This window comes from Equus asinus, chromosome 9 (assembly GCF_041296235.1).
Source record: "Equus asinus isolate D_3611 breed Donkey chromosome 9, EquAss-T2T_v2, whole genome shotgun sequence".
In the NCBI taxonomy this organism is placed as follows: Eukaryota; Metazoa; Chordata; class Mammalia; order Perissodactyla; family Equidae; genus Equus; species Equus asinus.
Window position 1 is genome coordinate 50,959,510 of NC_091798.1, and position 25,931 is coordinate 50,985,440.

At 40.4% G+C, this 25,931-nt stretch overlaps 1 protein-coding gene across 1 annotated transcript in view; it reads left to right on the forward strand.

The window, feature by feature from the left end:
- The window catches only part of ALDH7A1 (aldehyde dehydrogenase 7 family member A1), a 40,152-nt gene extending 15,114 nt beyond the window's left edge, over positions 1-25,038 (forward strand). Inside the window, exons 8-18 of the mRNA XM_014859537.3 lie at positions 2,969-3,046; positions 4,863-4,960; positions 9,346-9,387; positions 11,883-11,977; positions 14,153-14,237; positions 15,410-15,516; positions 17,243-17,359; positions 18,439-18,536; positions 18,743-18,816; positions 22,018-22,093; positions 23,434-25,038. Of these exons, the coding sequence (XP_014715023.2) occupies positions 2,969-3,046; positions 4,863-4,960; positions 9,346-9,387; positions 11,883-11,977; positions 14,153-14,237; positions 15,410-15,516; positions 17,243-17,359; positions 18,439-18,536; positions 18,743-18,816; positions 22,018-22,093; positions 23,434-23,488 (925 nt within the window). The 3' untranslated portion in view covers positions 23,489-25,038. The remainder of the gene's footprint in view (positions 1-2,968; positions 3,047-4,862; positions 4,961-9,345; positions 9,388-11,882; positions 11,978-14,152; positions 14,238-15,409; positions 15,517-17,242; positions 17,360-18,438; positions 18,537-18,742; positions 18,817-22,017; positions 22,094-23,433) is intronic.
- Positions 25,039-25,931: the final 893 nt, after the last annotated feature.

Genomic DNA, 25,931 nt, shown 5'->3' on the forward strand with positions numbered 1-25,931 from the left:
GTATGTGGGTTGCCGCCACATAGGTCTGTGCCTGGGAACTGACCCCAGGCTGCTGACGCGGAGCATGCCAAACTTAACCACTAGGCCACCAGACTATGGGCTATATTTTATAACTATTCAACACGTTAATGGTTTTTGTTCCTACCCAGCTAATACTTTTATTGCTTTTGTTTGATAGGCTGTTAGCAAAACAGAAAGAAATGGTTATACTATTCCACTGATTCTTCTATCTAAAATATATTTCATCTTTTGATTAAGACATTATTGATGTTTTATTTATTCACATTTGAGAACTTGAAAACTCTGATTGTCATAAATTCAGTGTTACTAATTTTTCATTCAGAATTTAGAGAATGTATGGAAGAGGGCACCTTCTCACGTAGGGTGAGGGTGCACCCGTGATGCTCCATTGTTGCCTGGTCTGCATTCTCTTATTTAAGGATTGTCGGTAGAAAGCTGTGGTGGAAACCATATGTAAGAGGGTCCTTAGTGTTGGAAGATCATTTAGGAACACTGGCTTAGGAATTGAAACGGGGGCTAAGAAAGAGAGAGTAGTGTGTGTGAGTGTTTGCTTGAAAGGGATATGTGATATTGAGGAAACGATATTCTCCAAGGCAGGGGTGTTCAAATTAAATATTAAGTAGAACTTTGCTATACAAAACACATAAAATTGAGGAGTTTCTTCAGGAAGTTTTCAAGAATAAAAAACTCTTAAAACAGTTAATGTAAACATAGTGAACTAACTTGCCAATTATTGTTAAGCAGCTGGTTAAAATATTAATTTTAATATTAGTTTCAAATGTTCTCAGTTATTGTGGCTTTGAGCTTTTTTATATTTATTTGCTTTAAGCAGTTTGAAGGGTTTGAAATGTTCATATAGCAACATGGCTGATCTTTTAGATAATTGAGAATATTATCTGATTTTGTAATGGAAGACAATAAGCAAAATGATGCTGAATTTTGCTGGAATTAATCAAGGGTACAACAGTGTCTCCCAGGGGTTCTTAAATTCAGCTAAACATTCAGACTCAGAAGACAAGCATGGGCCACTTCTGGCACATCTGTCTATTCGGAAGGATGTGGGACAGGAACAAAGTTTGCTGAGAGGATAGCATCAGACATTCCTCTTTAGTCAGCGTCTTTGTAGCAGTTTATGCAGGGGTAAGGAGATGAGATCTGCGTTGGGCAGATGAGGGGTGGCCCTGGCTTAAAAGCCTAATGCCCCACAGGAGCCAAACTGGCATGTAAGAAATCTATAGGCGTATCTTTCAGCGCCCACAGGGACATGCAGTTACAGGAGTCACTGCACTCAGGCCAGGCCTAGAAGCATGAGGTTCCCATTTCTAGTTCTCAGGTGGTTATCGCAGTCCAGATGCAGATGGCTAGGAGGGTCATTTTTACCATAAGCCATGTTGTCTGTGTAGCATTGTTGACATTCTGATGTTTATCAGGTAACTTGGGGAACAGAACTAGAGAGTTAACCCAAGGTCAGATTCTCATGCATTAGGGGAAGGGTGTTTGTTAATCTTTACTCACAGGTCCAAAGCAAAATCCCACCCCTTCCAGAGCAGTCAGTCCACTTGTGCAGACAGTAGATGCACCCTAAGTCCCTAGAAGAATTGTACTACCCGACACCAGGTCTCAGATGTGCAACTGCCATGTGTGATCCTTGATCGGATGGAAAAAAGAAAACTGCCTTAGTGGACATTTTTGGTGAACAATTGGAAAATTTACTTACATATGACAATGGTGTCTTTTTTATGGAAGTGAGTGTAGGGTTTGGATCTTTTTAAAATTAAACAAATTTGAAAGTCTCCAGCAAGTTGGGGTGATTGATGAAAAGAACCTGTGCTTATTTAGGTCCATACTCCTCAAGAAGTTCAAAATGAATGGAAGAACTCTGTTTCAGAGAAACCAGACTTACTGGAGGCTTTTTTTTTTTTTTTTTTTGGTGAGGAGGGTTGGCCCTGAGCTAACATCTGTCGCCATTCCTCCTCTTTTTGCTTGTTGCTGAACTAACATCTGTACCAATCCTCCTATTTCGTATGTGGGATGCTGCCACAGTGTGGCTTGGCGAGTGGTAGGTAGGTCCACCCTCAGGATCCGAACCCGTGAACCCTGGGCTGCTGAAGCAGGGGGCACAAATTTAACCACTATGCCACCAGGCTAGACCCACTAGAGCCATTTTATACAACTTGAAATCAGATTTAAGTAGCATTGAACTGTATTTATCATCTTAACTCTAATAGCATAAGTTGTGGGAGACTAATTAACAAAAAACTGTGTTTGTCCACAGTACTTTAGTCTGGAGGGTGCTCATGTTTCCTGACCAGGAGGTTTGGTGTGGAGCCAGTGGATGCGAGTCCTGAACTTCTTGAGGGTTCTGTGGGCAGGTCCAGCTCCCTCTGCTGTATCTCCTCAGCATCTACTCTAGGTTGTGGGGAATCTCTTTTCCTTTTCATTCTTCATCACTTTTCTGGCTGGCTCTGCTTTGCAGAGATGTGTTGAAGGCTCTCGTTTCCTTCTTTTTCTTCATCTTTCTAGATTTTATTCCATATTATTTCTTTTTTTATTTCTTTGCCATCATTTTAATGGATTTGTGGTCTGCAAAAAAAAAAAAATGCCCTGCAGTCAGTCTACCATCTTGAACCGGATATATCTTCATAGTTTGGCAGAAAATACTTGAGAACAATGATCATTTGAGCTGCCTAACCATTGCTTTATGTCTTTTATTCATTTTGTTTGTGTTTTTCTTCTTAAGATTCTTTTAGGAAAAAAAAGAGTTCTCTTTTAAGTGTTTGAAAACCATATCTCTAATATGTCAGGAGAACTTGAGGCCTGGATGTTTGAGGGCTGGGAGAGAGAGTTGAAAAAGGAAAGTCAGGTGGTTGGAATTTATTCCTGGTTTTTCAAAAAATCCTAAGAAATTAAATTATTTCCTTACTTAGTAATTGCTTTTTCTTTCTAGGATAATAGCCAAGGTTCTGGAGGACAACAAGCTGCCTGGTGCGATTTGTTCCTTGACTTGTGGTGGAGCAGATCTTGGGTAGGTTAACAGCCCGAGGGTGTCTTTCTGTAGAAGGATGCTGGATGATTGACTAGATCCATCTTTATTAGAGTAGTGGAATCCAGTACCCCAGAGGAGGTGAGAATGACTTTCTGGAATCATCATTATTATGGACCTCACTGGGCTCTTACTTTATTAATGCATAGCCTCTGATGGAAGATGAGTAAGAATTGGCTTTTTCATTGCCCAGAGCTACTACTAGAAGGTGTTTAAATCCTAAGATAACAAACTGCTCTCCCGGTGGACAGTCCAGGGCTTCCTGACGCTTGATTTATAAAGGTCATAAAGGTGCTTGCTTACAGAGCAAAGCTGTGAGACTGTAGTCTAGGGTTTCACTCCCCGCTGGAAACCTATCCAATTGGCTGGGTTCTTCGGCTGACCAAAAAAGGGAGCTCTGGGAGTATAACTTCTTTTAAAAAATTTACCGTTTTTTGGAAATCACCATATCATTCACATGCCATAAAATTCTCTGTTTAGAAATGTGTAATTCAGTGGTTTTTAGAAGATTCACCATGTTGTGCAACCATCACCATTATCTTATTCCAGAACATTTGTATTACCCTCAAAAGGAGCCTCATACCCATTGGCAGTCACTCCCCATCGCCCCTGCCCCAGCCTCTGGCAACCACTTATCTACTTTCTGTCTCTGGCTTTGCCTATTTTGGACATTTCATGTAAATAGAATCATACAATATGTGCCCTTTTGTATCTGGCTTCTTTTAGCATAATGCCATAGCCTCTTTTTAAGCTGGAACTGATGATAATTGCTCTGAACCATGCTGAGGTTGTTTTATTACTGGCTTAGTCTTTGATTAGGTGAGGTTTTATAGGAGTCAGGTCTCATAAACCCGTACTGGTGTGGTTAAAATGTTAGTTTCCCTCCATTGCTTTGACGGTACTACTGTACTTAATAGGTAATCTCAAAAAGAAGTAATAAATTACTCCTTTTTTCATATAAATGAGAAAATATTAGAAAATACAACTCCCATATATAGAATGCATAGTCAAGTACTATCTAAATGTCATTTAAAACATGATTAGCCTATCCTTTGACCCACTCTGTTCTTGTACTTTGGGCAGCCAGTCCCTCGTGTTGACCTTGGAATAGCTCAAATAATTACAGTAGTGCATGCAGGAGTGCATGAAGCAGCAGCCACCCTGAGTATCAGTGCTCATGTTTGCTGGGCTGAACTTGGGGAAGCCTACATGTTTAATCTCGTCAAGCTGTTCCAGCCCTACATTACCCTGATGCTGTAACTGCCCTGCTTGGCCCAATGCCTTTGAAGCACTAAACTATGAGGAAAGGGGTTCAAATCCTTAGTTTCTCGTCTACATTCCTTAGAAGCAGCTGGAAATCCCAGCACAGCCTTTATAAGTCAGCTTCCGTGAGGGATACTTAGGATGTTTCCTTACAGTCTTTAGACTTTTAATTCTTAAGGGAATTAGTAGTTTAAGAGTCTGCAGAATAACTGGGATGCTCATCAAGGAAGTGCTAAGGTCGCGTTGTCTAGTCACCCACTCAGTACAGGAGGGACTTAATTCCTTAACAACGTCCTCGAGGTGATTTCTGTTTACAGAAAGCTCACAGAGCCGGTTAGCTTGTTCTGTTGTACGGTTGTCCTTGTGAGAATCTAGTTCATTTTCATGAAGACCTTCCCTTGCTCGCCTGGGATAGGCTTCCTTGTGTCTTTGACTGACTTTCGATGACGAGACCCCAGGTCAGAGTTGTCTAGTCTGTCAGGTGCCACCGTTGCTGGGTTTCTCTGCTTGGGTGACCGTGTCTGTTCCCCTGCAGCACAGCAATGGCCAAAGATGAGCGAGTGAACCTGCTGTCCTTCACTGGGAGCACTCAGGTGGGAAAACAGGTGGCCCTTATGGTGCAGGAGAGGTTTGGTAAGTGTTGTCTTTCTAATGAGGATTTTAATTCCCTCTGGTGTGGATGTGAAATCTAAAAGTTGAGGTTTTTTTTCCTTGACCCTTTCCATGGAGACATCAGCCATTTATCTCAAAGTCCAAATGAAAGAAAGAGTATTGTTATTAGTGGGTTGATATTAGAGAGGTCCTGAATTTAATAGCATAATTTGGAAAAGGATGTCATTATCCTCCTAAATGACTATAGTAGAATCGTATCAAATATATTTATCAATGTCTATCAGGCCTGATTAACAAATTAAAAAAAGAGAACTCACAATTTATACAGGACGAGTGGGTGTACAGGACCTGGAGCGAATGTGGAGCAGAAGACGTGCCTGTTCTTCTATCGTTTATACTTCATGTATATATGACTGAAAAGGCTTGTATAGACAGAGCTTTGTACGCTCCACTTTGAGGCTCATTAAAGTGGTTTCCAAGGATAATATCGACTTTCAATTCTTGGCTATTATGCTGAATTTAGACTCTAACCCTAGCATAAGAGGAGACTTGACTAGTTAATCTGCCAGCCATTTTGCTGTATGAGCATTGCTTTTAAAACGCAAGTTTACTAACTATTAGAGCTGATAAACAAGGTCAGCAGGGTTCAATATTCGAAAGTCAATTGTATTTCTTTAAAAAAATTTTTTTTTATTGCAGTAACTGGTTTTTATAACATAAATTGCAGGTGTACCTCGTTATGTATTTCGATTTCTGTGTAGATTACATCATGTCCACCACCCAAAGACTAGTTACAATCCATCACCACACACATGTGAGCCTAATCACCCCTTTCACCCTCCTTCCTCCCCGCTTCCCATTAGGTAACCACCAATTCAGTCTCTTTTTCTATGTGTTTGTGTGTCGTCGTTTTTATCTTCTACTTATGAGTGAGATCATATGGTATTTGACTTTCTCCCTCTGACTTCAATTGTATTTCTATATATTAACAATGAACCATCTGAAAATGAAATTCAGAAAACAATTTCATTTACAGTAGCATCAAAAAGAATAAAATACTTAGGAATAAGTTTAACAAAGGAAGTATAAGTCTTTCACACAGAGTACTACAAAGCACCATTGAAAGAAATTAAAGAAGACCTAAATACATATAAAGATATCCCACTTTCACTTTTTGGAGAACTTAATATTGTTACTGTCCAAGATCAATACAGTCCAAGTGCTCCACAAACTCAGTACAGGCCCTTTCAGAATGTCATCTGGCTTCTTTGTAGAAATTGACAAGCTGATCCTAAAATTCATATGAATTGCAAAGGACCCCAAATAGCCAAAACAACCTTCAAAAAGAAGAACAAAGTCAGAGGACTCATACTTCCCAATTTCAAAACTTACGGTAAAAGTACAGTAATTAAGACTGTGTACTGGCATAAGGATAGATGTAAAGATCAGAGGAATAGACTTCAGATCCCAGAAATACACCTTTACATTTATGGTCAATTGAGTTTTGACAAGGGTCCCAAGACATCTCAATGGGAAACAATGGTCTTTTCAACAAATGGTGCTGGGATAACCAGGTATCCACATAGGTATGTGTGAAGTTGACCCCTACCTCATCATATACACAAAAACTAACTCACAATGTATCAGACCTAAATGTAAGAGCTAGAACTATAAAACTCTTAGAAGAAGGCATAGGAATAGATTTTTGTGACCTTGGATGAGGCAATGGTTTCTTAGATGTGACTCCTAAAGCACAAGCAGCACACGAAAAAACAGATAAATTAGACTTCATCAAAATCCAACATTTTTGTTGTTTCAAAAAACCCCGTCAAAGAAATGAAAAGAACAGTCTACAGAGTGGGAGAAAATATTTGCAAATCCTTTAGGTGATCAAGGATTTGTATCTAAAATATATAAAGACCTCTTACAATTCAACAATATAAAAAACCCAATTAAAAAATGGGACAGCATTCTAATGAATAGGTATTTCTTCAGAGATATACAAATGGCCGATAAGCATGTGCAAATAAAGGTGCTCAAGATGATTAGTCCTGCTTCTTTCACTAGGAGATTTCATCTTCTCCTTCTCCCTTCCCCTTCTTACTCAAAGCAGTGGTTTGTTCTCTCTTAAGTAGTACCATTAGTAGGATTACAATTTTTAAAAAATGTATCTGCCTGTTGTAAGTTACAGCTGCTTTCTTGGAGGGGGTTGGCGGTTCTGAGTGTGGTTAGGGAGCACATAGAGAACTGGAAGGATATAGAAAGTATAAGTCCCTCCTCTTCTGCCGCATATCACTTGAAGCCAGGCAGGAGGAGCCCATGTTAGGTGTAGAATTTTCTGTTTCCTTCCTTTTCTTAGCACCTAGGATAGTGCTCTGCTGCAACCAGCAAGCTGTCGTTAAATTAACTGTTGCAGTGGAGACAAGCTGAGGTAGTGCTCAGTGGCTTTTGGTAGTAACAGCCCTACCCCTTATAATTAATAACCACCTGAGGCTTAATTGTTTCAGAGTGGCAGAGGTGAGAACATAGTCTCCTGCTGTCACGTAAGCTCCTCATATCCAAAATAAATAAAAGTTACTCACGTGGAAGCTGATTTTAAAGTGCATTTAAGGAAAAATAAATTTATGTTTTAAAGATCAGTAGTAAATACAGCTCTAAAATTGAGGCAGGGGCCAGCCCTGTGGCCTAGTGGTGGAGTTCAGTGCACTCCACTTTGGCAGCCCAGGTTCACTCCCCAGGCATGGACCTGTGCCACTCATCACTGGCCATGCTGTGGTGGCAACCCACATACAAAACAGACGAGGCTTGGCACGTAGCTCAGGGCAAATCTTCCTCAAGCAAAAAGGGGAAGATTGGCAATAGATGTTAGCTCAGGGCCAATCTTCCTGAGGGGGAAAAAAAAAATTTGAGGCAAACAAATCTCAAATCTTCATGCTGGGGAGTATAAAGTAAGAATGGCATTCATAGCCTGCTGTATAACTTTCCTAGAATGTAGGTTGGCATTGTATATCAGGAGCTCTCACATTTATACTCTTTGGCCCTGACCTAAGTTGATAACCAAGTTAATAATCAGTACCCAATATATTCAACACTAGAGAAGTAGCTAAATAAAATTTGGTACATCATCATGATGGAATACTATGCAGTGATTTTGTTTTTTAAACAGCTCTTAATAAGTTAGGGAAAAGGTATATTAATTGGAAAATAAAGCAAAATTAATTAGATAGTATGATCTCAACTAAATATAAATGCACAGAAGAGAGCTTGGAAGACACTATACCAAATTATGAAGAGAGATTTTGTGGTGACCTATGGCCCATAGCTTTTTGCCTGCTTGATGCTTGCTTCTTTTTAAAAATAATTTTCTAGAATAAGCATGTTATTCAACTTTTTTGTGTGTGGTAGTAAATATATATATAACATAAAACTTACCTTTTTAATCACTTTGAAGTGTACGGTTCTGTGGCACTAAGTATATTTACATTGTCGTGCAACCATCACCACTGTCCATCTCCAGAACTTTTTTGTTTTCCCAACTCTGTACCCATTAAAACTAACTCCCCATTACTGCCTTCTCCCAACCGTCGGCAACCACCATTTTACTTTCTGTCTCTGTGGATTTGACTACTCTAAGAACCTTATATAAGTAGAATCACACAATATTTGTCTTTTCATGTCTGATTTACTTCACTTAGCATAATGTCTTCAAGGTTGGTCCTTCCTTTTTAAAGCTGTATGTAGACATCACGTTTTGTTTATCCATTCGTCGATAGACACTTGGGTTGCTCCCACCTTTTAGCTATTGTGAATAATGCTGTTATGATCATGAGTGTACAAGTATCTGTTCAAGTCCTTGCTTTCATGTCTTTTGGTTAGGTACCCAGAAGTGGGATTGCTAGATCGTTGGTAATTCTGTGTTTAATTTCTTGGGAAATTGTCGTATGATTTCCCACAGTGACTGTACCACTTTGCACTGTTTGGAGTTTTTGGGGATGTAATTTCAAACTTAGGGAAAAGTTACAAGACTAATGCAAGGAATTCCTGTATACCCTTTAATGAGGTTCACCATTTGCTTACATTTTGCCCCATTTGGTTATCATTTTCTCCCTCTCCAACATACACACACACACATTTTGGGTGCATATTACTTTTGAACCTTTGAGAAAGTTGCAGACATTGTGTTCCTTTACCATTACATATTTTGGTGTATTTCCTAAGAACAAGGACATTCTGTCATATAACCATGGTGCAATTATTAAAATTAGGAAATTGGACATTGATGCAAAATCATGCTATGTTTTAAATAGGAAAATAAAACTTAATTAGGATACGCTATGATTTGACACCATAGCAGTGTGCATTAAATACTAAAATAGGCATTAATTTGCGTTTATATATTTTTAAAGGGAGAAGTTTGTTAGAGCTTGGAGGAAACAATGCCATTATTGGTAAGGCTGCCCTTTATTTTTTGGTTTGCTTGTTTTTCGGTTCAGAATAGCTCCAACAGCCATCCTGAATATATAGAACTTGTTTGTGTAGGAACTCGTCCCTTCTATACTATGTGTGTCTGTGACCTAATTCCCATGTTAGGAGCTTTACTTGTGAGCGGGACGCAATGGTTTGAAGGCAGAGATAACTAGGAAGGAAAGGGGTTCACTTTTGGAAAATGTTACCTGGGGCTTAGAACCTGTGTTTGAGACTTCCTAGTGTGGCATTGTTTCTTGTTTTTCCTTCTCCTATTTTCTGGAAACTGGCCACATGTTTCTCTAGAATAAGTGAGTGACTGTTCTGTCACTTGCTGATTCCTTTTGATTTCAAACATCAATTTGTCTTTAGAAGAATATTAAGTGCTTTTTTATTGGAAAGCAACACTTCCTTAAGGCATCTCATCGCTTACCTATAGGATTGGGTATTCTTTTTTTCAACTGTTTGGCGCGAAAGGAGTCTACCAGCGTAACTTCTGGATACTGTAATGAGCATCAGTATGCTGAGACTTAGTAGAAGCATGGATTTTGTGATAGAAAGCAAAACTTGCTAATTGTTATGTTGCCATCATTATCATCGTGTTTAAATGCCTGGATCTTAGTGGTGTGTACCAGAAGTTTAAAAAGTGCATGCTGAAGGGTTTGTTCTGGATGAACTTCTAACCTAGTTAGAGGGAGAGTTTGTTTCAACATATAGTTAGCAGTTAGTGGGCACTGGGGTTTGCCAGGTACTGTGCTCAGCTGTTTCCTATGCATCATTTTATCTAATGCCCACAATAATCCCATGAGGTAGATACCATTATTAATCTCATTTGGAGGTTACACTCTGAGGCTTCAGATGATTATGTGCCTGAAGTGACAGGCTCACCAGTGACAGAGCCAGCGATTGTATCCTGATAATCAGACCCCAGAGCACAGCTCTTTCCTTAACTCCTTACTATCATGTGTCAGCACCTCAGACATCATTATCCATTTTACGGATGAGGAAACTGAGGCTCAAAAAGGTAAAATAACACAATTAAAAAGTGGTGAAGGGGCTGGCCCCGTGGTGTAGTGGTTAAGTGTGCGTGATATGCTTCGGTGGCCCAGGGTTTGAAGGTTCGGATCCTGGTACAGACCTATTCACCACTTATCAAGCCAGGCTGTGGTGGCATCCCACGTAAAATAGAGGAATATTGCCATAGATGTTAGCTCACGGCGAATCTTCCTCCAGCAAAAAGAGGAAAATTGGCAACAGATATTAGCTCAGGGCCAATATTCCTCACCAAAAAAAAAAAAGTGGAGGAGATAGAAAAGAACCCTGGTCTGTTTGGTTACACAGGCCACCTTCTTAACCATCTGCTATTTGAGAATGCTATTAAATTGGACAGGGAAAAGTTGAAGATATAAGAGGAAATTGTGACTGTAAGTTTCTGGAAGGGATGAGAAGGAAGGAATTACAAATAACATAAAGAGAAGGGTTAACCTTGTAAAGACTATGTAGTTTTTTCTTTTAAGGTGGAAGAGGAAGGAATAGACAAAAGTAGAGAGGAATTTGAAAGTGATTTTGTATTCATTTCTTCAGAGGAAGCTGAAAATGGCCTTTTGTATAAACACTTGGACAGGGGCTGACCCCGTGGCCGAGTGGTTGGGTTTGCCCGCTTTGCTTCGGTTGCCCAGGGTTTTTCTGGTTTGGATCCTTGGCATGGACATGGCACTGCTCATTAGGCCATGCTAAGGCGGTGTCCCACATGGCACAACCAGAGACACTCACAACTAGAATATACAGCTATGTACTGGCAGGCTTTGGGGAGAAGATGAAGAAGAAGAAAAAAAGAAGATTGGCAACAGTTGTTAGCTCAGGTGCCAATATAAAAAACAAACCAAAAACACTTGGATGTTTTCCATGAAGTAGGGGGTGAGGTCCTTTGGTGCAGGAGTAAAAAGCTTGAGGGGTTTCAGAGACTTGGAAAAGCTGTAGAGGGGCAACGAGAGGAATTTAAGGGCATGGACTGCTGCAGGTGAGGGTGTAGATGTTGCTGGAGAGCATGGTTAGATGGCGATGATAATCAGAAGAATCCTCTTGCCCTCTCTGGGCCCAGGGAAACCAGCATCAAGATGGGCCCTAGGCTGGAGACTGGAGGTAAGTCACTGACAAAGAAGAAGGTGGGCTTAGAGAAGAGACCACATAATGAGGGGACAGAGGAGACTTAGTATCAGAAACTTTGCTAGATGAAAGATGAAGAAGTAGGAGCCTCAATTTACATCTGTACTTGGGTGAAGACCATAGAGCTCATTGCTCTATTCTCATATCATCTTCCTTGGAAGAAAAGTTGCCTCTGCAATGTGAACATGCTTATTTTACAGGGAAGTTCTGATGTTCTCTTATTGTGCTTTCTCAAGACATCATTTTATACCAGTTACAAGTACCTTGTCTGCCTACTTCGAGACACTGATGAGTGTGTTTGTGCTTCTCTAAGCTTTTGAGGATGCAGACCTCAGTTTAGTTGTTCCATCAGCTCTCTTTGCGGCCGTGGGGACAGCTGGCCAGAGGTGTACCACCGCAAGGCGCCTGGTGAGTGTGTCTGCATAGGCACGTGAGATTGTCCTATCTTCAAACAGTTTAACAATTTGTACTGTTAGGGAGGTGTCATAGAAGTACTGCTAGAAAAATGTATTCTCTAGACGTGGTTGGCAAACGTGTGGCCCTGCTGTCTTCTGTGCTCATGGCAGATGTTGCTAATCAACGAGAGACTCTGCCTTACCGCCCCCCCCCCCAAGCTAAAGATAGTCTCACGCCAATTGATTGAAGTTGGACTGGGAGATGAGACCTATTTTCAGTCCTACATGTAGAATGATGTGGACAAAGTCCAATGTCACTTGGAGAATCAAACAAGCTAAAAGTTTGAAAAATTCAAAAACTAAGTCTGTAAGTCGAAGTCTTAGATTTGACTTGATGTGACGTGGTTTATTGAAAAGCAAATGACTCTGTGTCTGTGTGTTCTCTTTATATAGTCTGACCACATAGGTATAGGACACGTTAATACTAAGTATATATAACGAGATGTTGTTTAGCTTCAGTGTATGAGGTTTGGGAAGTTTAATGTTCACACTTAGACTTGAGCTTGATTTCAGTCTTATGTGGGATACAACCATGATTTTCATGACTCTTATGATACTGAAAAACTGTATATATTGCAACCAAACAAGTTTTGGTTGGGTACAAAGTTGGGTTACATTTGCCATTTTTTTATTGTTGTTGAGTTTTCCTCGTAATTTAAAAAGAAATTGTTTACAATTAAATTACAGAGGAATTGGTTTTGAGTTTTTAATGTCACCCATCATGAATATGATCAAAATCTTTATAAGGCTGACATAATCTAAATTAATTAGAATAAAAGATATGTGAAAGTTAAGTCTTTACTTTTCCCATGACTTTTCTTTTTTTTTTTTAAAGATTTTTTTTTCAATTTTTCCTTTTTCTCCCAAAGTCTCCTGGTATAGCTGCGTATCCTTAGTTGTGGGTCCTTCTAGTTGTGGCATGTGGGATGCTGCTTCAGCATGGCTTGATGAGCGGTGCCATGTCCGCACCTAGGATTTGAACTGGCGAAACACTGGGCCGCCAAAGCAGAGCGCACAAACTTAACCACTCAGCCATGGGGCTGGCTCCCCTCATGACTTTTCATTTTCATCTTTTCCTGTATTTTACAACAAATGAATATCAATCTTTCCTTTGTTTTTTATTACTCAGTTGAAAGTTCTCAAAAAAGTCTAAGGTACGATATACTTATCTTGTAAGTACTTACTTACAATTTGTTAAATTTGTTCACCTTAATCATTTATTTATTACATTAATGCTAAGAAGGAAGCAGGGATGCTCCAAAAGATGATAACCTTCATTACACGGTCAAACAAGAAATGACATAAAGGCAAGCATTTCTCTATTCAGCCAACTTTCATTTTTCCCTTGTGTCTTAGAGCAAATATACATAGCCATGCTTTATACTTAGTGCTAAATATTAGAAGATGCTATTAGTCATGCCCATATTGATTTCCATAGGGACAATTAGTGGTTTGTAGAAAAAACCATTCTGGTACTACAGACCTCTCCCTGACTAGTTCTCATAATGTTGGTCCATTCATCACATGGAGACCAACCCAGAGAATGGATGGTGTGACAAGTTCACCTCTGCCACTAGGAATGTAGCATGGAGCTCACATCCTACCCAGAAGGAGTCCGAGGGCTGCCCTCACCTGATTAAGGCCTCACTCTGGAGACCTGCTCAGCCTGAGGCTCAAGGCGTGCGGTTACTTAGCAGAGGGAGGCTGACCAGACTGTTGTGGTGTGTGTTCACTAAGACTCGAACGGGTACCCTGGGAGACAGGTGTACTCTGAGGTTCCCTGCTAATTAACACTTCGAATTCTCTGGAACAGAAACAGACAGCATTGATTTGTGAAGCTTGGCCAAGTAAGTCCTTAGAAACTTGATAAAGACATGGTTTTTGATTTTATTCTAACATTCACCTATGGGAAACTATTGTCTTCATGTAGTTAATATTAAAATTAGAAGTTAAAAAATTTGTTAAAATAATGATTATTTTAATATTTAAAAATTATTAAAATAAAAAACATACTTCTATTTTCAGAGATCACAATATTTCAAAAACTATTAATATTAAGAAAAATCGTACATTAATGGATTTGTACATTTATTTTACTATTCCCATGAGTGTTTCTTTTTTCACTTAGTTTTTACATGAAAGCATCCACGACGAAGTTGTAAATAGACTCAAAAAGGCCTATGCACAGGTTCGCGTCGGGAACCCCTGGGACTGTGAGTACTGATTTCAAAGATGCTCCTTTCGGACAGCTGGTGTTATAAGTATTCTCATCTACTTTTTTTTTTTCTTCTCCTTTTCTGAGTTGATGGCATATGAAGCAGGTTCTTTGGCATTTGGAGGGACTTGTCTGCCCCTAGGTTAGGATCCTGAGTGCTTGATGTGGGCTGGTGGGTGAGCCTGGGCGCTGGTGTTTAGATGGGATGAGTTTGATGAGCTTTTCTCCCTTCACCACTGTTACCTTGACTGAGCCACCACCATCCTCTCATGGAAGAATGCAAGAGTCGCTAAACTGACTTGCCTGCTTCCCCTTCTGCCTTCCACAGTAACCAGAGTGATTTTTAAAAATGTAATTAGATAATTCACTCTCCTGCTTAAAACTCTCCAGGGACTTCTCATTGCTTTTACACTAAAACCTAAATTCCTCCTGAGTCCCTCCTGTGCAGGCTTACAGTCTTTGGTGATCTGACCCTGCCTCATCCCCTGTGTACCATTCGACCCCTTGTCCCTGAGCCCCAGCTTCTCCTAGTGCTTCAGGAATTCCAGGGTCTGTCTTACTACTGCTCTCTGCTGGAAATGTTCTTCCCGTGACTGGCTCTGCTCAAATGCCACCTCCTCACTGAGGCCTCTCTAAATCTTCCTTCTCCCTCTGTGCCCGGGGTCATCTCTAATGCTCTGGTTTCCGGCAGCCATACCTAGGGCAGCATCAGTCTCTCCCCCTTGAGTTGCACACCACCTGCCGAGCCTGAGTTGATCCCATTGAGAGTGATCACACTGGAATGAATAAACAAGTCCTGTATTTTTAATGCAGTGCTTTGATTTAGCTGATAACCAGTACTCTAAACCAGGGGTTGACAGACAGATTTGCCCTACCACCCATTTTTGTAAAGAAAGTTTATCAGGACACAACCACACTCACTCGTTTACATATCTTCCATGCCTGTTTTCACAGTATAGTGGCAGAGTTGAGTAGTTGTGGCAGAGACCACATAGGTCATGCAAAGCGTTAAATATTTACTATCTGACCCTTGATAGGAAAAGGTTGCTGACTCCTGCTATAAACTGAGAGGATGTGTGAAGCGATTGGTCTGTTTATTGGGAAAGCTGTTACAATAATAAAATGATGCCATTTAGGGTGAAATGAAGAGCATTCCTTTTTTCTCTCCAGCTAATGTGCTCTATGGGCCACTCCATACCAAGCAGGCAGTGAGCATGTTTCTTGGAGCAGTGGAAGAAGCAAAGAAAGAAGGTGGCACCGTGGTCTATGGTGGCAAGGTAATGAAAACTGAGATCGCTAGTGACAAACTTTTACTTCCTTTCCCTTAGGCACAAGCAGGGCTCTGGGCAAATTGTTGAAGGGTCCCCGATGGCCATCTTTCTTTTTTCCATCCCTTTTGTAAGGAGGAAATATATGTCTTAAAGAATGACAGCATAAAATGCATAGAATATTTCTGGAAGGACATCAAAGAAACTCAGAGCCATGGTTGCCTTTGAATTGAGTCCCTGGGAATTTGTATGGAAAGGAGACCTCGTTTTCATGGTACGGTAGAAGACTTTGTATGCAGAGCAATTAGAATCCATATTTACTGGTTATTTCTAAAAGTCAGGTAAAGCAGGGAATCAAAAATACATACCAAAAACATTTTATTTTAATTTAACATATATAATTACATTTGTTTGATTCTTATGTAGAACTAAGGTGTTTTCTTCATGTGTCGTAGGAATTTGTCTTCATCCTTACATAAGCTATGCCGATAATTTATTATCTATAATTTAGTTTCACTTTCTTTAAAATTTACTGAGAAACTGAGTCTCTTGCAAAGCAATCTGAGAGCAGAATCCTTTCCCTCAGTCATCTTATCAGTGACACACCCATATCTTATCGGACAGAGGTGTGTATGGATATTTGTGTATTTTTTTGGTTACTCACTAATATTGAGTTTTTTCTGAATCATTCAACTTAATCTTTAGAAATAGCTCTTTTTTTCCTTAGTGTAATATTTAAGTTATGTAATGTAATATGGCATTACAATAACAAATACAGCTGCCATGCACAGGATTGGGAGTAAACGCAGCTGACTCTTGGTAAATACACAGCTCAGGGTGAAAGCAGAAAAACACAGGCCGCTGGAGAGTTAACCACCAGCCGAGCAGCTCGCTGTGGGCATCAGGATATTTTATAGATGGAAAAGAGAGCGTTAGTTGAATGGATGTGAACTAGTAATTTGGTTACATGGGGGTTGGTTAAAAGAGTGCCTGCAGTATCCCCTTTGGGAGTGTCTGACTTCTGTACAATGTGTATTAGTTTGCTAGGGCTGCCATCACAAAATACTGCAGACTGGGTGGCTTAAACAACGGAAGTGTTTCTCACAGTTCTGGCGGTTGAGTCTAAAAGCAGGGTGCTGGCAGGGTTGGTTTCTGGTGACGCCTCTGTTCCTGGCGTGCAGACGACCACCTTCTCGCAGTGTCCTCACATGGCCTTTCCTCCGTGCCTGGAGAGAGGAGGTCTCTGGCGTGTCTTCTTCCCCTTAGCAGGGCATCAGTTCTATTAGATTAGGGCCCCACCCATATGACCTCATTTACCTTTAATTACCTCCTTAAAGGTCCTGTCTGCAAATTCAGTCACACTAGGGGGTTAAGGCTTCAGCAGAGAAATTTGGAGGTGGGAGGCACGATATAGTCCATAACGCAGTGGGTATAGATTACCTATTTTTAAGTGATAGAAATTTTAAAATAACCACCTGTAACCGTGTTTTCTGTGTAACTTGGTCATGACACATGCACAGCTCTCTATCCTTGCCTCCTATTTTCTATTTTTCTCTGATCAACTAAGTTAGAACCAATGGAAGGCAGAGAAAATTCTCATTCATGATGTGAAGTTATTTTGGAGAAATAATTCACTTATAAAGGGTATTTATTTTTTTCTTGTAAGTATAGGCAAAGATTGTATCCTCTGACAACAAAATGCTTTTATTCTTTTTACTTCATTCCTCTACTGAAGGTTATGGATCGCCCTGGAAATTACGTAGAACCGACGATTGTGACAGGTCTTGCCCACAACGCGTCCATTGCACACACAGAGACTTTTGCTCCGATTCTTTATGTCTTTAAATTCAAGGTAAAATGAGTTCTGTCTCTCTTTTCTCTAATTTTGAAACAAATGTGAAGACTAGGAGAAAATGAAGGTGTATTAAATTTCACTCAATTCGTAATTAGGGAGATTTTAGAAAGTCATTCTGGTTGGTAGAAATTTGAAGGTTAAGGATAAACTATGATGAGATGAACACTTTAAGCCGTAGAGCCTGTCACGCCAGCTACCAGGGAAACCAGGACGAGCAGAGGACCAATGTGGGACCCTATGGAGAATGGGGCCCTCATCTCATGTCACCAGATTCTGAACTGTGTGGGCTGTCAAGTCAGCTTCTACATAGATGGGACCAGATAGTTTGATAGGCTGAGTGCTAACACTCGGTAGACAAAATGAGAAGAAGCAGGCGCAACGTAAAGACCTCCAGTTACCGCCTGGATCAGAGGACAGGCTGTGGAATTTTTAGCAGATGAAGATAACCAGAGCTGTCCTTCCCCAGCATGAGACAGGCCCTAGGCACGCTAGCAAATATTTAGAGACTGATTCAAGGTTTGAATATGCCATGATTAATAGAATAATGAGAATTGCACCTTGTTGTAATTATATGATTGCATTTTTTAAAATCTTGCTTTGAATTGTCTATCATTGTTGCACATAACGTGACTGGACAGTATAATTTCATGTTTTGTAGTGTGTGTGTGTTTGACTATGAGTTCTTGAGCAAATTATTTAGCCTCTCTTGCCTAATCTGTAAATTGAGGGTAATATAAAACCGTGTCATAGGGTGAGTTAAGTAACTCAGTGCATGCTAAGTGCTTAGGTCAGTGTGTTGCGCACAATAAGAGCTCAATGAATATTAGCTATTATGTATATGTAGTAGCTTGGTTGGAAGAACGTACTCATCTGTGTGTTTCTCAAAGTACAATGAAGAGGAAAACCCCACAAAGCACTGTATAAGAGAAACATAAAATTAGTAAGATGCTGATTCTTGAGTTTCCTTTTGTGCACTAAAATTACACTGGTACATGTCATGAAATGAGTGTACCATCAGTGAACTTTGACCTGAACACTGCATGTCATCTAACAGCTGCCAACACCTGTCTTTTTAGAATGAAGAAGAGGTCTTTGCATGGAATAATGAAGTAAAACAGGGGCTTTCAAGTAGCATCTTCACCAAGGATTTGGGCAGAATCTTCCGCTGGCTTGGGTATAACTTTGTCTATTTTCAAAATGTATCTAAGTCTGATTTGTGTGGCGAATGGACTTTAAAAAAAAGAAAATGAAATCATCGTAGTTGACAATCCGTTTTTCATCATTGAGAGTCTTAGAGGTTTTGTTTGGATTTTTTATTTATTACTTTGTTTTTTACTTTCCTATCCATTGCTCTCACCGTGCCTCCCTTTTTACACACAGACCGAAAGGATCAGACTGCGGCATTGTAAACGTCAATATTCCAACGAGTGGGGCTGAGATTGGAGGTGCATTTGGTATGTAGAGAGTCGTTTCTCCTTTTCCGTGTTGGGCAGTGTATTAGTTCGCTGGAGCTGCCATAGCAAAATTCCACAGACTAGGCGACTTAAACGGCAGAAGTTGGTTTCTCACAGTTCTGGAGGCTGGGAGTCGGAAGTCAAGGTGTTTTTAGGTTTGGTTTCTCCCGAGGCCTCTCTTCCTGGCTTACAGACACCCACCTTCTTCTGCTGTCCTTACATGGCATTGTCTCTGTGCACACGCATCCCTGGTGTCCCTCCGTCTTCTTAGAAGGATACTGGGCCTGTTGGTTTAGGGCTCCATCCTTATGACTTCATTTAGCTTTACCTCCTTAAAAGCCCTGTTGCCACGTACAGCCACATTCTAAGGTATTGGAGGTTAGGGCTTCAACAAATAAATTTTGAGAGGGGACACAACTCAGTCCATAGCAGGTGGCAAAGCAAAAGCAATAGTAGCTTTTAAAAAACTTTGACCAAGAAACTGAAATAATAATCTTATCTGGTCTAACATGCTTGAGAGAGCTTATGTTCCATATTTGGACTTATTGTCCAAGGTCCTGCGTTTTATTCTGAGATGCAGCATCACGTTAGGGTAGGGGCCCTTAACACGAGATATGTGGAGCCCTGAAATGGTGGCATCTGTTTTGTGGGGAGAGGATCCTAACCCAAAAAAGAGTAAGAACCCCTGCTTTAGAGCCAGAAAATTTTACACAAAACACTCTGGTGTTTATTTGCAAAGTGGGCATAGTAAATGTTAAACGTTATTTTTTATCTTAGATAAAATACTAAGTTATTTCTTTTCACTGGGCCCTGCCCCTATTTTCTCTTAATAAGCCTTGAGTTCTTAGTGCTTTAAACTTATTAATCCTAATAGTTAAAAAAAAAAAAAAACCCTCCCAACAATCATATATTAAGTTTACTTATTAAAAATGATACAAAGTATAGTAAAAACAGATTGCCTTGGATTTTTTTAAATATATGTAGAAGCAAAACAAACATGCGTTAATACCTGTAAAAGTTTAAATAATTCGTGGCATTCTTTTGTCTATTTTTGACCAAACACATAATTATTATTTAATGTGCAGACTTTGGAAAAAGGTTCCCATTTTCGTTTCAGCCCTTCACCCCTGCCCTCCACTATTTAGTGGCCTGAATATGTGTCTGCGTGCCCCTTCTCTGGGCCTTTAATCCCTGTTTCCAGCCGTGCCTTCTCTCTCCAGTTGACTCTTCTTCATTTGAGCTTTCACTGTCAATTTTTAAAGTTTTTTAAAAGTCTTAAAATGGAAAAAGCTGTTCTGCCCACACTTTTCTCTTCCTCCTTCTGTCCCAGAGGCAACTACTTTGAGATACTTACTAAAAGAAAAAAGTAAATTTACCTTTGAACGAACTTCAGCTTTTCTAAGTAGTGTGCTTTCACTCCTCTCTTTCACAGCTTTAGATGTTATGGACTGACCCTCTGTTATGATAGATTAATCTTCTTAAACCCTCCCTCTTTTTCCCTGTGCATGATATGACATTATTGCATGGGATGAGGTGAAGAGGAAACCAGGTACAAGCTCCTGAGAGTCTTCTCCCGGTGGAGTCACATAAGATGTGCTTAATTCTACCAGCAATGGATTGTGACAAGATACGTGAAATGTTGTCTACCAGGAGAGCTCACGAGAGACTCGGCGCCCAAGGCTTTTATTGGGGGCTGGTCATATAGGCGCCTACTGCCAAGCACACACCAAAATTCCAGACTCCAGAAGGAAAGCAGGGGTTTATAGACCACACTGTTTGTACAAAAACAGTTTAAGCCCAGTGTGATGCCCTTGTCATTTGGGGAAAGTTTTATATCAGCGTAGGGACCTGTTTTCCAGCCAAGTTCCCAGATGCCAGCAACACTGCAAGCAGACCTGCTATGCCTTTTATGCTATTTCTGCACAATTTGTGGTAATTTTTTCCTCAGAATTTTAAATATATTGCTCATTTGTCATCTCATTTCCAGTATTGCAGTTGAAAAGCCCGATCTACTTTGATTTCTGATTTCTTTTTTCCCTATTTCAAAATCTTTTAGGTTTGCCATTTCTGTCTGATATTCTGAAATTTCACAGCAATACGCCCCAGTGTAGATCTTTGTAAAAATTTCTGTTGGACAGTCAGTGAGCCAGTGATTGGCCTTAGAATATTGGGGCTCATAATTTTCAGTTCTAAGAAGTTTTTGCTAGTTTTCTTTTATTTTCATAGTATTTCTTCGACAACTTTTTCCTGTCTATTTTAATTTCTAGAGCTCTATTATTTGAATGTTATCTCTTGAAGAATTGATTGTCTAATTTTATCTTTTCCCTCCTGTATTCCATCTCTTTATTCTTTTTTGCTTTTCATATGGGAGAGTTCCTCAATTTTTTCTTCTAATCCTTCTATTAAGTTTTTTCTCCTCTGCTGTTTTTAAAATGACACTAGGTGCAGGCCCAGTGATGTAGCGGTTAAGTTCACGTGCCCCGCTTCAGCAGGCCGGGGTTCACAGTTTCAGATCCCCAGCGTGGACATGCACACCACTCACCAAGCCACGCTGGGCAGCATCCCATATGAAAAATAGAGGAAGATTGGCACAGAAATTAGCTCAGCAACAATCCTCCTCAAGCAAAAAGAGGAGGATTGGCAATGGATGTTAGCTCAGGGCCACTCTTCCTCACCAAAAAAACAACCACCAAAATAACCTAACACCAAGAACTTATTTTCTTATGCTTTGATGGCATACTTTTAAATAGTATCCTTTTCTTGTTTTATGGAATCATTATCTTCTTGTAATCTAAGGATATCAGTATAACTTTTAAAAATATTTTATTATAAAAGCAGATTATGTTGTACAAAATTATGTATAGATAAGCATAAATGAGAAAATAAAATTATATTTCCACCTTCAGGAGGTTTCCACTCTTAACAACTTGGTCTAATGGTAAAGTTTTTTTAAAGGTTTTTTTTGCTGTTTCCCGAAGCATTTGTTTCTCTTAATTCCTTTTATTTTATTTCCCTCTTGGTTCTGTTTGCCTGTTTGTTTTGGTCTGTCTTGTATTGACGTGTTTGCAGAGGAGACAGTCTGGGCTTCATGTGAAGTCACTGGTCGGGTAGCTCTGGTCTCCTTGTGGTCTCCTCATCTCAGTGAGACTGAGGGGGCGTCTGCACAGAGAGAGACTGTGACCTGCTTTTGTGTTTCTCTAGGAGGAGAAAAGCACACCGGTGGTGGCAGGGAGTCCGGTAGCGATGCCTGGAAGCAGTACATGCGAAGATCTACTTGGTGAGGACAGGCTGTGGGGAGACGGGTTTGGGCTTCAAGAGACTGGAATGTGCTTTTACTTCTCCTTTCTGCTCTTTGTGCAGTTTCACTTGAGTTCATTTGTCTAACCTCCCACAGCTCTCCCCTCCTCCAGGAGCATCCATTTTGTACCGTTATCTTTCTACTGTTCTTCTCCAGCTTCAGCTGGTGCCCAACCCCCGACTGTGAAACTGTCTCCTTGGTGGTTTCTATCTAGAGAGAGCGTAGGAGCCAGACACGGGGTCAACCAGCAGCAGAAGCTGTCTGTTTAGCTCTCCCTGAGTGCAGTTTCCACCCTTGCAGATTGTAAAAGCAGTGGGAAATGGAGGTGGGTGGGGGCTGTGGGCCTGGCTGGCAAGCTGGGGGACGCCAGCTCTCGGAATAGAGAGCATGACCCTTGAAAAGTGGATTAGCTTGTTCGCCCAGCCTGTAGGCAGCTGGCGAGGGAGCCTGCTTCTGGGGGCTTTTGACTAGGAGTTATTTCTTTTACTTGTGTTCTGTTTTCCTCCCCCTTGGGTAGAAATAGCTTCTTCCAAGTGCAATAAAGCAGAGTATGTGGGGTCAGGCCCATGTGGTGTTACATTGTGGGAAGCACGGGGTGAGGCACCAAGGACACTCATCTTGGTCCCATTTACTGCCTCTCACTAGCTCTGTGACCTCGCCTGGGCGCCCCAACCTTGGCTCCTTAGCGCCTCAGCGACTTAGTCTGTCAGGAATTCCTGAGGTGCCTTTGGCTGTGGCTGGTTAAGTCTCACACACGCACACTCTACCTGATTCCCATTCTTTGAAGTCAGTCGTGTTCCTTTTAACTTTTCTTGTGCAGCTGAGATCCAGAATGGCAAACGTTGAGCTACAGCCTTTTTGGAACTGATTTAATGGGGGTACCATTCCTCTCAGGAGAAAAACCAGGTGATTAGTTAACAGGGAAGCTTTTATTTTCTGAATTATTATAGTTTCCTATTTTATTTATTTATTATTTATTCCCTTCAGAATGAGAATATCTATGTTTTTCCTGCTAATTCAATGCAAGTTACTGAGAGAGATTAAGAAGAAAGTCACAATCCCCATATTCTTGTGCCCTGAAAACTAAATAACGTGTATGATAGGCATCTTTCTAGACTTTTGTGTTTTTCTCCTCTTTTTTCTTTATTTTATAAAACTGAATCTATCTTAACATTGTTTCGTATCCTAATTTTTTTCTTCACCAGCTTGTAACTTGGACATTTCACCCTGGTGCTAGATGTTTTTTCATTAATGGCATAAGTATATTCTATATTAGGTATGTACTATCATTCATATAACTTGTTCGTTTTTTCCCCCAGTACCATCAACTACAGTAAGGACCTTCCTCTGGCTCAAGGAATCAAGTTTCAGTAAAGGTGACAGTAAACTGATTACTTCAATCTTTTAGCCGTTCTTGCAGCTCGTGCTTCTGAAGAAGACACAGTTAAGATTTGCCCTCAATAAATGCATCATTTTGAATATGACAGTGGCTAATCCTTTAGCTCCCGAGGCCCTGATTAAATCAAGAGACTCATTTTTTTTTTTAAAACTAAAATTGTCACAACATAGCCATATTTAGTAAAAGATTAGATGGACTTTTATGTCATTTGTAGTTCTTGATTTTTTAAAAGTTTATGATGATGATTATAATTTAGAAAAAATAGTACATGCCATAGTAGGATTTTGCAAAACACAGAACAGAATGGAGAAGACAGTAGATGCAGGAACACCTCCTGAGGAAGTCCAGAATTCTGCAGCGAGTATTCATTCCCGTGACCCTCCTCTAGCGTGTATCGGAAAGGGTGTGATTGCAAGGGAGTTGTACCCCTTACGTGTAGAGGACCGGAGCATGACATCCGTGTGGAGTGACTCGCTCTGTTTAAGATGACTAAGGGTATTCATCACCATTACACCTTCTCTTACTCATGATGGCTTTTGTCACCATGGAAGAGATTTGCTGGGTGGACATATGTTTTGCTCCTGCCCCAGAGCCTGCACCTGCCAAGGACGCCACCTGTGCATAATTCTGTTGAAAGCACATCTGGATTTCTTAGGCAACCTTAGACCATTTTCTTTTCTTTTCTTTTCTTTTTTTTTTTTAAAGATTGGCACCTGGGCTGACAACTGTTGCCAATCTTTTTTTTTTTTTTTCCTGCTTTATCTCCCCAAACCCCCCCTGTACACAGTTGTATATCTTAGTTGCAGGTCCTTCTAGTTGTGGGTTTTACCATTTTCTTTAGCTGTTAGGCTTCTGCAGTTGCCCTTGGATTTGTTTGTGGGGAATAGCCAGTATTTGTGTGGCCGCGTGTATTAGCGGTGAACTGGGGAAAGTGCACTGTCTTTGCTGAGACTCTGCCTCCTTCTCTTGAGAAGCTGCGCAGGAGCTTTAGGAAGTAGTTCTGCCCGGGGCTTCTGTGGAGCCCACACTGGCTCCTGCAGTTCTCTCGTCTTCCTGGCAGTCTGCACTCCCACACTGGGTAGCAGCCGCCACTCCCTTGACTCCTGCCAGCTGGGCCCCGGGCAGAAGCCTTTTGAAGAAGGTGACATTTGTAGATGACCTGATGCACTAGGATGTGTGGAGAGATTGGACGACTGGCAAAGAGTATGGGATTGACTTAGGACACAGAAATAAGCAAATGAGAAAACTAAGCGATTGTAAATTTATCAGGGAAGGAAAGGCATTCCCGATAGCTCCACCGCCCACCTAAGTATGCCGTTGTCAACCCTGAATATAAATCAAGGCAAATACCGACAATGTGCCTATTTGAGAGCATGTTGGCAGAAAGAAGGGGTGGGTAGGTCAGAAGGCAGATTGCTCTTCACGGTCTGTAGCGGAAAATCAAGAATGCTGAAATCACAAAAGCAAGAAATAGGAACAGAGGCTTGTGAAGATGGGGAGGTAAATTCTGAAAAAGCATCGCCTCGAGGGAAGGCAGATTGGTGGGCACGGGGACAGGAGGGATTGCTCTTTTTCATAACAAGCTTTGAGAGATTGGACTCTAAATCAAGAGAATGTATAATTCTGATAAAAATTAAAGGCAGCAGAAATGACCATGATGTTGAAGAATCAGATGCTTGGAGTCCTGCATTTCCAGCCTCCTCTCCTCCACCCCCCTCCCCAGCACACACGTGCACACTTGTCTGCTCCCCATTATTGACCTAGGGGCCCTCTAAGTATCTCATGAAACGATCCTACCAAAAGCCAAAATTTGCTCCCTATTTGAAAGTTCAAAATAGACTAGATTAGATTGTATTTGAGATACATATACTTTTTAAAATAGGTGGTTGCTTAAGAGAATCATGCAATTTGGGCATTAACTTTAAAAGTCTTGCTATGGTTTTTCTTTTTAGGTCACAGTCTTATTTAGTGACTATAATACTGTCTGAGGAAAGTAAAGCACAGTTTAAAACATTTTTAGGAATCATGTAATAATAGGCCATTTCCATTTTGTGAAATTGTGCAAGATTGTTTTTTGATTGAAATATTTTCTTATATCCTGTTTTGTTCCAGCATATTATTTTGAAACAAATGTTCAAAAATACAGGCTGTATCAGTGTTTAATTTTAAAATTATTGCATTTATATTTTCTCTCCAATTAGATATTTAAGGAGGCTCTCCATCTCCCTATTGTCTGTCTGCTAAAACCATGACGTTGTGGCCAATTTGGAATAATAGTTTCTAGTATGCTGGTTAGAGGGTTGACCAGCAGCTCTAGTATTAGGTATAGAGTTGCGTAAAACTGAGTCTGAAAGCTGTTTTTTGAAACTAATTCATAATTTTTCTATAATTTCTAGCAACAACAAAATTGTAACCTTT